Source organism: Quercus robur, chromosome 9, assembly GCF_932294415.1.
Source record: "Quercus robur chromosome 9, dhQueRobu3.1, whole genome shotgun sequence".
NCBI classification, from domain to species: Eukaryota; Viridiplantae; Streptophyta; class Magnoliopsida; order Fagales; family Fagaceae; genus Quercus; species Quercus robur.
The window spans coordinates 2,130,951-2,143,721 of record NC_065542.1 but is presented as its reverse complement, the minus strand read 5'-3'; the positions used below and the strand labels follow the sequence as shown (position 1 = coordinate 2,143,721).

Sequence of the window (12,771 nt, the reverse complement as noted above, 5' to 3'; positions counted from 1 at the left end):
CACATGGTAATCGAATAATCAACATGTATAATATTTTTTTTATGTATCCTTAATTCACTAGTTATAAAGACCCTTTTAAAAGAGAGTATAATCTTGCTAAAAGGTTATTGCAAATTACAAATTTACACAAACGAGGTAATACTGGGTCGTTACTTGAGAGTTGAGTAGGATCTAATGCTTTGATTAGGGCAATATCATTCTATTTGTAACTTTGATCCTCTCAGTTTTTAAGGAGATTATGATGTTAGCAGACCTTTGTGAAATGATTTGCTGTAGGCTATGATTGCAAATTAAGCTAGAACCTCTAGTAAAGAAAGCAGCTGGAAATATTTACTAAAGCTTTGGCAAATCTCAGAAAATAAACAACCAAACATTGTCTGCTTATCATTATTTCTGACTCTCCATTAACTACCTCCACCCCAAGAAAACACCCCCTCCCCCTCAAACACCGACAAAGAAAAAGAAGCAATAACCGAGAAAAGGCCGAAGTCATGGAAAAGGTTGCTCATCGTGGAGGAGGTTGTCATCATTTGATTTTCCAACATCAGATTCAAGGTTGAGGCTGGAATGGCCGGCGGAGTCCTGGTATCTGCAGAACATTTAAAAAGAAGATTTGAGTGCTAAACTGAAGAATAACTTATAACTTAAAAGTTAAAACTGACAGATCATTGTTCATTGTCCTAATTTCCCGTGCCAGGTTAGACATCTAATTCGAAAGACAACCTAGATGACAAAATAGAATTGTAGAATACTATCTTCAAATCATGCACAATGCTGCACCAGCACACTATGTAATTTCTTGCCAAGTTTGTGCAAAAAAAGGGACTTGCATGGAAAAAATACAAAGCACATGATGAGAAGTTGAAAACATTTCCTAGCAAGGCACGGAATAGATTATAGATGACAATCAGGAGTGTAACAATAGGCCTAAATTAAGCCCCTCAACAAATAAGGCAAGTGTCTCACAATGATGAGGAAACCCCTCAAGGTATGGGCCATTGGGACACCCCTAAGAGTAAAACCCCGAATGCCTACACACCTCTACTGAGCAGGCATCGGGTAAATCGCGAAATGCCTTGGCCAAGAGTCAAACTAGAGACTTTTGGGATTAAAATTAGTCTAGGCACTCTCCGCTGAGGCATTCCAGGTGGGGGCTCACAAGAACCAAAAACTTTGGAGTTGGAAGCCTTAAATAGATATGCCAAGTCCCGTGGCATTTCACCAAGCATTGCTTCTACATGTGAAACTTTTTTTTATTGGTAAGTTGCACACACACCCAATGCGTCTTGAATCCACAACCTCACCCTCCACCTAGAACTTTTAGGTGGAGGAGGTAGGCTCATTGGCGCTTCTACACATGAAACCTTGAAGTCAATGATCTCTAAGGTGGAATGCACAACTCAGGTTTTGAAGAAATTAAACAAAAAACTAATTCCTACAGAATACCAGAGGTCCAGAATCCCTTTCCTAGATATCATGTTAAGGACGAGAATATGGATACCAACCTCAACTCCATGAGGTCCTATACGGTTGCGAGAGATAAAATTCAGTACCAGAGTAGCAAATTCTTCAGGTACATCTTCCTGCAACAATGTGCAAAATAAAAGTTAAACAACTTTTAAGAAAAAAGACAGAAAAACAAAAAGAAATTCACCATGAAAAAATAACTAATATGGACCTGTATTGCGTGCCCAGTATGTCTAACAACCACCATTTGAAACTTGCCTTGCATTTGACCAATTGTGAGAGCTCTGTCACAAAACAATACAAAGAATTCCTTAGAAAATCAACCAGACCAATTTCAATTTTATAAGACCAGCCAGCCAGTTGTTAAAAAGGTCCAATAACTGGGATAAAATACTGGTGATCTTGTTAAACTTCAATGGATTATATAAGGCAAGTTTAGTGGAAAGAACCTGTCCAGTCTGTCTGTTCCGGCTAACAGCAATAACTTTGGGGCAGTACATGACAGATATTTTTCTGAAAGGCCTTCATACCTGTGCGTAAATAATTTCAGTAGTTGAATTGATGTGAAAATTCCTTACATAACAAAAGCTACCATTGTTACATGCATGGATGTAGCATTAGGACAGTTAAACCACAGTATCCAAGAATACAAAATGAGACAATCCATCTCATATATACACTGAAGAGTTAGGTATCAAATCTAATACCCACAAGCACCAAATTAAGCATCATCGCTAGGTATGTTATAAATGTAAATACTAATAATAATCATACCAGCCCCTCCAATATTGTTCTGTCTCTACAAGACGAGCTCGGTGAGTATAACTGCAGCAAAGAATTAGAACAATGCCTGTTAGGTGCTGCACCACGGTCTACACTGACTAAACCATAATAGGCCCCAACTGGTCATGTAAATGGATAAAATTGGGGAATCCAGGACACTTGGAAATATTCACAACATAAAATGTATAGTTACATTACAGAAGCATTTACCATTTCTTTGAATCATCATACTTCAATGTAGCAGGGATGGACACACGGGCTGAATCCACATTTCTTAAAGAGCCTCCTTTTATGCTCCATTCAATCTACAAACAAATATTTCAATCCATTATGACTGACAAACTTCAGCAGTGAAAATAGGCTTACACAAAAAAAATATCACTTAAACTTAGAACTGCTACTCCAACATCGTGTGAAAAATTATGTTGGCCCATGAGGCAGCAGATTAGTGCATCACCAATCTGAGATTTCTACGTACAATTTATAGAAAAAAGTAGCTCAAGACTTAATTTTTTCATCCTCCAGATAAAATTTTTTTATTAGTTTTTTTTTAAAAAATTAATAAGTAAAATTTACAAAGCTAAGATGTCCTCTCCCCTGTTTTGCTCCACATGTCATTTGTCAAAGACAAGCAAAGCAACAATGAACAAGCAAAGATATGATTTCTGTTGCACCATGCTCGTACAGTCTGAGATATAAGTGCATAACAGACTATGAATTTTGGTGCAAAATTTTCTAATGTTTAGACCGCAGCTTAAAAAGATGTCAAAAATTATTGTTTGACTTTCAAGGGATAAACCCATAAAGAAAAAATTATGGCTTGTGGATAAAACTTCTACAGCTACACACAGTCTCCATCATAAACCAAGTAACATAAAATACTAACCCCAAGGGGTACCACAATTGACCAGGGACCAGGCATCATGAAGCGGAGATCGCTAGTTTGAATTTCCCTTTCCCCTCCCCTTGGGATCAAAACTCACTTACCCAAAAAGAAAAAGAAAAGAAAAATAAAATAAAAAACTAGACAAGAAGTACCGCTTTTTCAATGCTTGAAAAATGCTGCATCCGGGTTGATAAGATTTTCTGCATATGAATCAATGAAGCCATAGCTGTTCCCTGAAAATTTTGTGATTGTCAACATAGCTTCAATGTGCCACTGATAAGAAAATAATCACAGGCAGCGGCGACAAGGTCATATTGTAGAAAGCAACCTCCACAACATCCACAACAATAAGTCCAGCCAAGCTAGGCAATGATTTCTTTGCAGCAACATGCACGGCAACTGAGCCTCCCATGCTGTATGATGGTTAAGTTAGTCAGATCAATGATAATAATTAGTTAATGTAGTAAAGGAAGTAAAGTCTAATCAAAAACAGAAGAATTAAGTAAGATTTTAAGTTTCGTTAATGAGAACAAAGCAAAATAAGAGTACAAATGCGTCACAAATACTCTCCACTCTGCGAAGGGAAATCTTAAGAGAAATGTAAAAGTCTACATTCAATATTAAAATGACAGCACATAAAAGCTAAGCAAATTGTGCAAATTCATATTCTGCAAGCAACCAATAAAAATTGTAATCCTACTGATCCAAAAATAAAAATTGTAACCCATCAATTGAATTGTTCCATAAATCTCCTATCTCCAACAAAACCTCACAAACCCTCCCTGATGCTTTATTCAATAAAACTTGTTGGAAAACCTTCTATCAACACCAAAACATCCATCCTGTAATAATATCTCTTTACCAGTTTACATAGTTCAATTACTCTTCATTCCACCAAATTTTAGTATTTGATAAACATTTATTTAACACCTCCTTACACAACCCCTGAAAATTTTAAAATTTCCCTCTTTTCCCCCTCTCTAAAAGGACTAATTACCCCCTTCCCTGAACTAACCCTCTACACAAAACTATCACTAAAACATGACTCCACTTTATTCTTAAGGACATGAAATGACGTCAGCAAAATATCACTAAAACATGAAATTGTACATAACACCATCTCCCTATCTCTTCTTGTATGTGTCCATATACTTTATATGGATTAATTGCTTATACAAAACTACAATTTTAACTTTGTAAGAAAATACTAAAACATCTTACTGAAGAAACAGCAATCAGACCTAAGGCATTAAACACTTTTGACTTGTAACTAAATTGTCACTTCATCAATGTAACCATGTATGTAAACATTGCCCCCCACCCCCCCACCCCAACCTCCGTTCTTAAAGGATTTCCACTAACCAAGAGAACTATAAAATACAAGAACATTAGATGGAAGGAGCTCAACCTGTGGCCAACAAGTACAATTGCAGGGGGTGAATCTCCATACATTTCTTTCACCACAGCGACAACATCATCGCACATAGTCTGCAAATATGAAAGTACCAATTTTCATGAGACTATGACAAAAAAAAAAAATTAAAAATTAAAAGGGGGCAAAAAAGGCCTAAATTACATGACCAGCGGAATAAATTTTATGCTGTTTATATTTACACCTCAATAGAAAGGTCGAGTTCATTTTCTGCTGATGACTTCCCATGTCCTCTCATATCCATTGCCACTACCCGAGCTTTCTCCTTGATTATACTTGCTGCCAACGCAAATGAAAGCCTGGCGAAGGTACAACATGAAATATAATCAAATCACATTGCCATAGTTTAGCCAACACTACGTATAGCCAATGAGCTCCAACACAAATGACACCTCCTTCCCTTATAACAGTAAGGTAGACGACAAGATCATGGATTCAAAACCCACTGTATTTACACAAGCACACATGCGCGCGTGTGTGTATTAAACAAATGCATTTTAAGCACCCAGAAAAAAAAAACACAAATTCATAAAATCCTCAAGATCAAATTTTTTTTCATAAAAAATCAAAACCCAAATTTTTTTATTACACAAAAACACATATTCAAACTTTTTTTTCCCTATGAATGGCAAAACAAACAATCATTCTAAAGCACACATATTACACAACTCAGAAATGAATTAAATCAATCAAAGCTCCAATTTTAACATTAAAAATGAAAGCAATGACATACCCAGAATAGCCACCTCCATGTAAACAAAAAACCACAGGGCCTTCTGTTCCCGCCATATATACATGAAATACCTAAAATTACAAACACACACAAAAAAAATAAGCTTTTTGTATTAGAATAAACAGTGCACCAATTGCTGAGACTGAGACTAACGTTTTCTGTATCTTTGATACGAATGTCATCCTCACGATCAAAATAAGCGGACCAATCCAACGGTGCGTATTTCTGCAACGAACTCCTACAACAACAAAAAAAACCATTGAAATTTAGAGAAAAAAGAAACGAAAGCAGTGAATGGGGAGAGAGCGAGTTAGGGGAACTCACTGAGTTGGGGGGCGAATTGGAACGGAGGCGGAGGCAAAGGCAGAGATAGGTTGTTGTTGTTGATGTTGATCTTCTGAGCCTGAGGTTTCTTCTTCGGAAAGCGTGGTGAGGTTTGAGGAATCCATTTTCCTGAGAACTAAGGAATTGGAATTGGAATTGGAATTTCGAAATCCGAAGGAATTTGCTTTTCCTAGCGATCGATCAAAGTGCTTTTCAGCTATCAGTTCTCTTTATTTAATTCATTTGGTTCTTTAAATTTTTTTTTTTTTTTTTTTTTTATAACATATATATCTAATTTCTGATATAAAATAATTTAAATATTCAATAGAAACGGCCCATCTTTGTTTTTGTCATTGATTAATGGGCCGTAAGCCCAAAATAGAGGCCTTGTCTTTCATGCTCGGCCCATAGCACTATAATCCTTCTTCTCAAAAAAAAAAAAAAAATACTAATAATCCTACTCAGTTTTTTTTTTTAATTTTTTTTAAATTTATAAATGTGGGGCCCAAGAATTTGTGGTCCTGGCTCATTTTTACATTGGGGTCCAAGGCCCGAGCCGAGGAGAGGTATAGCCGAGGACGTGTAATAAAAGTCCAAGTAGTCTTGAAACATAGTTGAGGATAATTCTGTCATCGGCATATCTGAGGTCCCCCTGAAAGAAAGGGCAAAAACGGTATAGGAACAGTTTTGGAAAAAATCTAAAATATCTATGTCAATAGAGAAGGGGACACTGGATAGTATAACGACCAAGGACAAAGGAAAAGCTGTCATTACTGCCATTGAATACTCTGCACCTGACAGATCCATGCTCTTCAATTTTTACAACCACCCCCAACCACTTTGGGTATGGGCTGATAGGACAAGTATCAGTCCTGAAAAGTCAATCCTACACGTGGACGTAGGATAAGGGATATAGGCTAATATTAAAGGAGAAGCAAGCAATCCGGAGAAGGGGCTGGGAAAAAAGGCCAAGAACCAGAGCCTCCCAGACCGCTTTAAGGAGAAAGACTCCTCAAGCGAACACAGTTTAATTCTATATGAACACCACGACTAACCACCGTCCGGTGACCAAGGCCTAGCATTTCAAACCCACGCTCTACCAGTGATATTGTTTGGGTCTTTTTACATGCGAACCCAATATCATTTTGGGTCGTTACAAATTGAGTCCTTACAATTGGCGCCGTCTGTGGGAAAGGCTTGTGTGTTGGCACAGGCGGTGGGTTGAGACAGTCCCCCCGTCATTTCCAACAGCTGGTTGTAGTGTTCTAGCATAAAATTCCACTAAGGGCTACGTTTCTCCACTAGGGGCTACGTTTCTTCACTAGGGGTTACGCTTCGAAGCGTCAGTAGTGCGGATGGTTCTAAAGGCTTGGCCGAGGAGCTAGTCCCCCTAAACCAATGTCCCACGCCATAGCCGAGGGGTTAATTCCCCCAACTACTTAAAAATCAAGTTTTGGACAGAACCAAGGTATTGCATGGTCCTCGGACTCAAACCTATGGGGAAACCAACTACTTAAAAAGCTAAGTTTTGGACAGAACCAAGGTATTGCATGGTCCTCAGACTCAAACCTATAGGGAAATCAACTACTTAAAAAGCTAAATTTTTGACAGAATCAAGGTATTGCATGGTCCTTGGACTCAAACCTATGGGGAAACCAACTACTTAAAAAGCTAAGTTTTGGACAGAACCAAGGTATTGCATGGTCCTCGGACTCAAACCTATGGGGAAACCAACTACTTAAAAGCTAAGTTTTGGACAGAACCAAGGTATTGCATGGTCCTTGGACTCAAAACTATGGGGAAACCAACTACTTAAAAAGCTAAGTTTTTGACAGAACCAAGGTATTGCATGGTCCTCGGACTCAAAACTATGGGGAAACCAACTACTTAAAAAGCTAAGTTTTAGACAGAACCAAGGTATTGCATGGTCCTCCGACTCAAACCTATGGGGAAACCAACTACTTAAAAGCTAAGTTTTGGACAGAACCAATGTATTGCATGGTCCTCCGACTCAAACCTATGGAAAAATTAGCTACTTAAGGAGAATTCTAAGTCGCTCAGTCCTCGGACCAAATACCAGAAAAGACTAAGGCTATGAAAGTCATTAGGAAGATGGCGAAACGCCTTATTACTCAGCGACCTGCAGGGGCTGTTCATTTTGGGTTACATATCCTCGGATGATTACTTCCTACATAGCATCGAGCATTCAGCCATCATCTCGTTCAACTTGGGGTATACAACCCTCTTTCAGGTCGGTCTTATTGTGCAAGATAGCTTCAATAAGTTCATAATAACATCTTTTTTCTTAGTAAGGGTTTCGACCCTAAGTATCGTTTTCTCAGGTCGGCATTATTATGCTAGACAGCTCTAATAAGCTCATAATAATCTCTTTTTCTTTTTTCTTAGTAAGGGTTTCTGCCCTAAGTATCATTTGTTCAAATCGGCATTATTATGCTAGATAGTTTCAATAAGCGCAGAGTAAAGTTTTTTTATTAATAGGGATTTCGGCCCTAAAGCATCGTTCAGAGTATAAAAATGAAAAGAAGTCATACAGTAGTACGTCCATTCACGGCATAACCATTGCAAGAAAGAAAGAATACATAGAATAAAACAATGACAACTTTTATTAATGTAAAGAAGTAGTACAGCGTACAATGAAGGGTTTAAACAAGCCTATATAGGAAACAAATTACAAGAACTAGAATAAAAAAAAAAAAAGCAACAAAAATAAGAAGTCTTGCTAAATTCTGCTCTAGTAGCTACCATATTGAGAGGATGACCTCTTTTGATGGATGAGGAGAAGAAGAGGAAGAAGGAAAAGCACCAGGATGGATTTGGTGATGGGAAAGAAGAAGAAGGGGAGGCAAAAGGGGGCATTAGTGAAGGAACAGAGGAAGAAGTAGGGATACTTAGTCCCTGCGTCAGCCCTGACTCCTAACACGCTGGTGCCATATTAGCTATGCTCATAAGAGAGCGGCTGGTACTGATAATGGATAACCCTAGCTCAATCGCACCAAATGCTTGATGCGACAAGCACCTGCTTCGGATTTTGGCTGAAGGAGGATGGGAAGCATCTTGAGTCTCTGCCAACCCTACCCCAACCGAGCCATCTTAAGTTTCGGAGGGACATAACGCTTCTGAGAAGGATGTGATCTTTTCATCCCCGCTTTTACTTCAAACATGTCACACTATAAGCTTTGGCTATGCTGATAAGGAAGACTTTGAGCACAGCTTGAGGTTTGAGGCTTTAGGAAGGTTAAAGAGTCTTTACACGAAGGGAATACCCTCTCATTTAGCTTCTTATATGGAAGGTAAATTCAGTGGCATTTAATCCGTACAGATTTCCAAGAAGATCTGCAAATGAGGTAGTGTCTGTTCAACTCCTCAATGTCATCTATAACCGTCAGATTTGATCGGCCTCGTAGTGTAAATCTATTAAAGATGCACCTCGTACACTGAAACGGCGGGAACGCCCAGTGTGAAAATCTAGACGAATGTCTCGTAACCCAGCGCATTTACTAAATAGATGAAGGGACACCAACACTAATGAAGGTTAGAGCCGAACGAACTGTAATAAAGGATGGGCATCGCCAAAACCCTCCTCTCCGACTAAGAGGTCGGACAGCAGGATTTTGAGGGGCTATTGTGGGGCCCAAGAATTTGTGGTCCTGGCCCATTTTTACATTGGGGCCCAAGGCCCGAGCCGATGAGGGGTATAGCCAAGAACGTGTAATAAAAGTCCAAGTAGTCTTGAGACATAGTCGAGGATAATTCTGTCCTTGGCATATCCGAGGTCCCCCTGAAAGAAAGGGCAAAAACGGTATAGGAACAGTTTTGGAAAAAATCTAAAATATCTATGTCAATAGAGAAGGGAACGCTGGATAGTATAACGACCAAGGACAAAGGGAAAGCTGTCATTACTGCCATTGAATACTCTGCACCTGACAGAGCCATGCTCTTCAATTTTTACAACCACCCCCAAACACTTTGGGTATGGGCTGATGAGATAAGTATCAGTCCTAGAAAGTCGATCCTACACGTGGACGTAGGAGAAGGGATATAGGCTAATATAAAAGGAGAAGCAAGCAATCCGGAGAAGGGGCTAGGAAAAAAGGCCAAGAACTAGAGCCTCCCAGACCGCCTCAAGGAGAAAGACTCATCAAGCGAACACGGTTTAATTCTGTATGAACACCACGACTAACCACTGTCCGGTGACCAAGGCCTAGCCTTTCAAACCCACGCTCTACAAGTGATATTGTTTGGGCCTTTTTACGTGCGAACCCAATATCATTTTGGGTCGTTACAAATTGAGTCCTTCCACAATAAATATTAATAATCCTACTAATAGTAGTAGTTGGCAATCCAATCTATCAAATTATAAATAAATAAAATGTGCTAGTATTTTTTTTTTTTTAGATTCATAATATATTCTTTTTTTTTAATAGATGATTCATAATTATACTTTGTATTATAATTCATAATTCGTAGTTGGCAATCCTATCTATTCTACGAAATTCAACAATTAGATTTTTATTTTTTTGTTGGGAAAAAAAATTATATTTTTACATACTAAATTGTCAAAAATTTCATATAATATTATACAATGTCAGTTAAAAAAATATAAGGTAAACTATGTATTTATTTTGTTTTTGAGAATGTTTTAATTTATGATGTCTACTCCTGATGATAGCTCTTTATCATCAAACTAAAAGATCAATCAGTTTTCGGTGTAGATAAACTATATATTTGGTTTTTATCTTTTACACCATATTTTAATTTAGTTCTTAATTGTGTCAATTTGGTCCCTAACATTTCAGTATTGTGTCAATTTAGTTTTTGCCGTTATCTCTTAGATGAAAATTGCTAACGTGACAAATGACTAAAATAAAAAAATTTGTTTCCGTTGATATAACAATAAACTTTTTATTTTTTTTGGAGCTTTGTCATGTTTGCAATTTGTACAATCCTAAGATCCTACTAGCTAGGTCAAAACAACTCAAATCACAATAGGATCATGCAATTTTCAAGATCCCATGTAGGATCGTGGGATCAATAGGATTGTACTGATCCTACAATATTGAACTATCCAATTAAAAACCCAAATATGCTTTGAGTTGGTATTAAAAAAAAAAAAAAATCCAATTAGCCTAATGGATAGAAACAACCCAATATGCACTATACTTACCAAAAAAAAAAAAAAAAACAAAACAAACAAACCTCACCTTAAATTAAAAACTTATTCACTAAACCCCTAAAATCAACTTGACAGCACTCTCACTCTCTCCGTCCTCTCCAATTGGATTTTTCTTTTGGATTTTGTACGATAGTTAGCTACTTTGCTAGTTGTCATTTGCAAACTTATTTTGGATTTTGAACTTGGAATTTAGAGTTGGAAAATATTTTCTAATTGTGTTTATAATAGTTATTATGGCACTTGATGGCTAATTAAAACTCTTGGTGAAATTTTTGGATACATTGGGTTAAAATTCAAAAATATTTGTTTCATTAGTATAAAGTATAGGTATATAGCAGTAGCCACGGAAATCACGCTGCAATTCATGGTATAAATATGGCATAATGTTGATGCAAATCTTTGTTTGTTTGTTTGTTTTTTTTTTTTTTTTTAATGAATGAATGTGTACAGTACGAGATTATTCAACATAAAACCACTATCAATGTGTTTTTTGCTTTTATTTTTCAAACAAAAAAAAAAAAAATTCATCCAACAATCCACGATCTCACCAATCTTCTACGATCCTATATAAGATTCCGATTTTAACAATCTTGACAATATGGACTAAATTGACACAACACTAAAATACTAGGGACCACATTGACACAATTGAATAGTTATGAACCAAATTGAATAGACCATAGTGGATCAAATAGGACTAGAGTGGACAGAATGGACCAAAGAAGACCATTATGGACTGAATAGAGCCTAATAGACTGAATAGGACTAAGGTGGACTAAATGGACCAAAATGAACAGAATGAATATGACCAAAGTGGATTGAATATGACTAAAGTAGACCAAATAGGACTAAAGTAGACAAAATAGGACCGAATAGAACTAAAGTAGATTGAATGGGACCGACATAGACCGAATATATAGGACCAAATAGCCGGAGCGGACAAATAGAGGTGGGTGCTTTAAATCATATATCATCATGATTCATTATTAAATTTTGAAGGGAAAGTAAGGTAATGTACACACAGAAGGAAAGAAATCTAGGTTAATAATATCGTAAGGAAGAGAGTTTTGAAAGTTAAATGAGAGTGGTGACGGAAGAAATCTTGCTACATTAGAGTTTGTGGATATCTTTTAAGAGACCATCATTTGCTTAGGGCCGGTTTTTTTTTTTTTTTTTTCCATTATTTATTTTGAAAAAAGAAAAAATTTTGATGTATAAATTTGTGTTTAAACCAAATTTGTATCCCTGACAACAAAAATTAATTATATAAGATTCAATCATATAAAATCTTGGTATCGAAAACATACAATTTTTTTTTTCCATCAGGGAGTTTGACCATGTCCTTTTGAAAACTATATAATACCAACCGTAAAAGTTATCTGATTTAACAAAAAAGTGAAAACAATTTTAATGGTTAAAACGAAGCTTGTAGCATATAATTCTTTACATTGGAGGGATAAATCAATAATTTTTTTTCTTAATAAATATTTTGCAGGATGAGCATGAGAAAATTAATCCTAATGACTCATAGCAATAAATAATTCTAAAAAATAGATATAAATCATACAAGGACGTAGCATAAATCAATAAATAATCGCTATTAATACTCCAAATTAATAAATAATGTAAAGACATATATAATTGCTATCTTTATTGGGACTACAATGTCCTAAATGTGTTGCTTGATGAGAAGGTCTTCGGTGGTGACTATGAATACTCCAAATTCAAAACCAATAGAGATATATGCACAGGCTAGAATCTTTTTTTTTGTGAATCGCAAGCGAAAAAAACAAAGTATAAATCAACACCATGAAAAAAAAAAAAAAAAAAAAGCTTCCAACCCTTGTTTTATAATTCTTCCTAAGCATGTGTCAACATATTATAAGTTCAACAAATGGTAAAACACTTCGGTTTGATATTATATATATAAATATAGACTATATGTAGATACG

General features: G+C 36.5%; 1 protein-coding gene across 1 annotated transcript; it reads right to left on the bottom strand.

Annotated features, from left to right (window-relative positions):
• Positions 1-308: 308 nt before the first annotated feature.
• LOC126699446 (uncharacterized) lies at positions 309-5,876 on the bottom strand. Its single transcript, XM_050397275.1, has 13 exons — positions 5,626-5,876; positions 5,455-5,539; positions 5,302-5,372; positions 4,753-4,867; positions 4,545-4,624; positions 3,465-3,549; positions 3,289-3,369; positions 2,461-2,555; positions 2,242-2,292; positions 1,917-1,997; positions 1,679-1,751; positions 1,506-1,583; positions 309-589 (listed from the first exon to the last, which is right to left on the bottom strand). Exons 1-13 carry the CDS (start codon positions 5,748-5,750, stop codon positions 551-553), a joined length of 1,059 nt encoding a protein of 352 aa, XP_050253232.1. The 5' UTR covers positions 5,751-5,876; the 3' UTR covers positions 309-550.
• Positions 5,877-12,771: the final 6,895 nt, after the last annotated feature.

Bases quoted from the DNA above. Each gene is read 5' to 3' on its own strand.
- LOC126699446 (XM_050397275.1), bottom strand. From the start codon at position 5,750: ATGGATTCCTCAAACCTCACCACGCTTTCCGAAGAAGAAACCTCAGGC. The intron at 5,540-5,625 runs GTGAGTTCCCCT...TTGTTGTTGTAG, and splicing joins CCAATTCGCCCCCCAACTCA to GAGTTCGTTGCAGAAATACG. The intron at 4,868-5,301 runs GTATGTCATTGC...TACCTTCGCCAG, and splicing joins CATGGAGGTGGCTATTCTGG to GCTTTCATTTGCGTTGGCAG.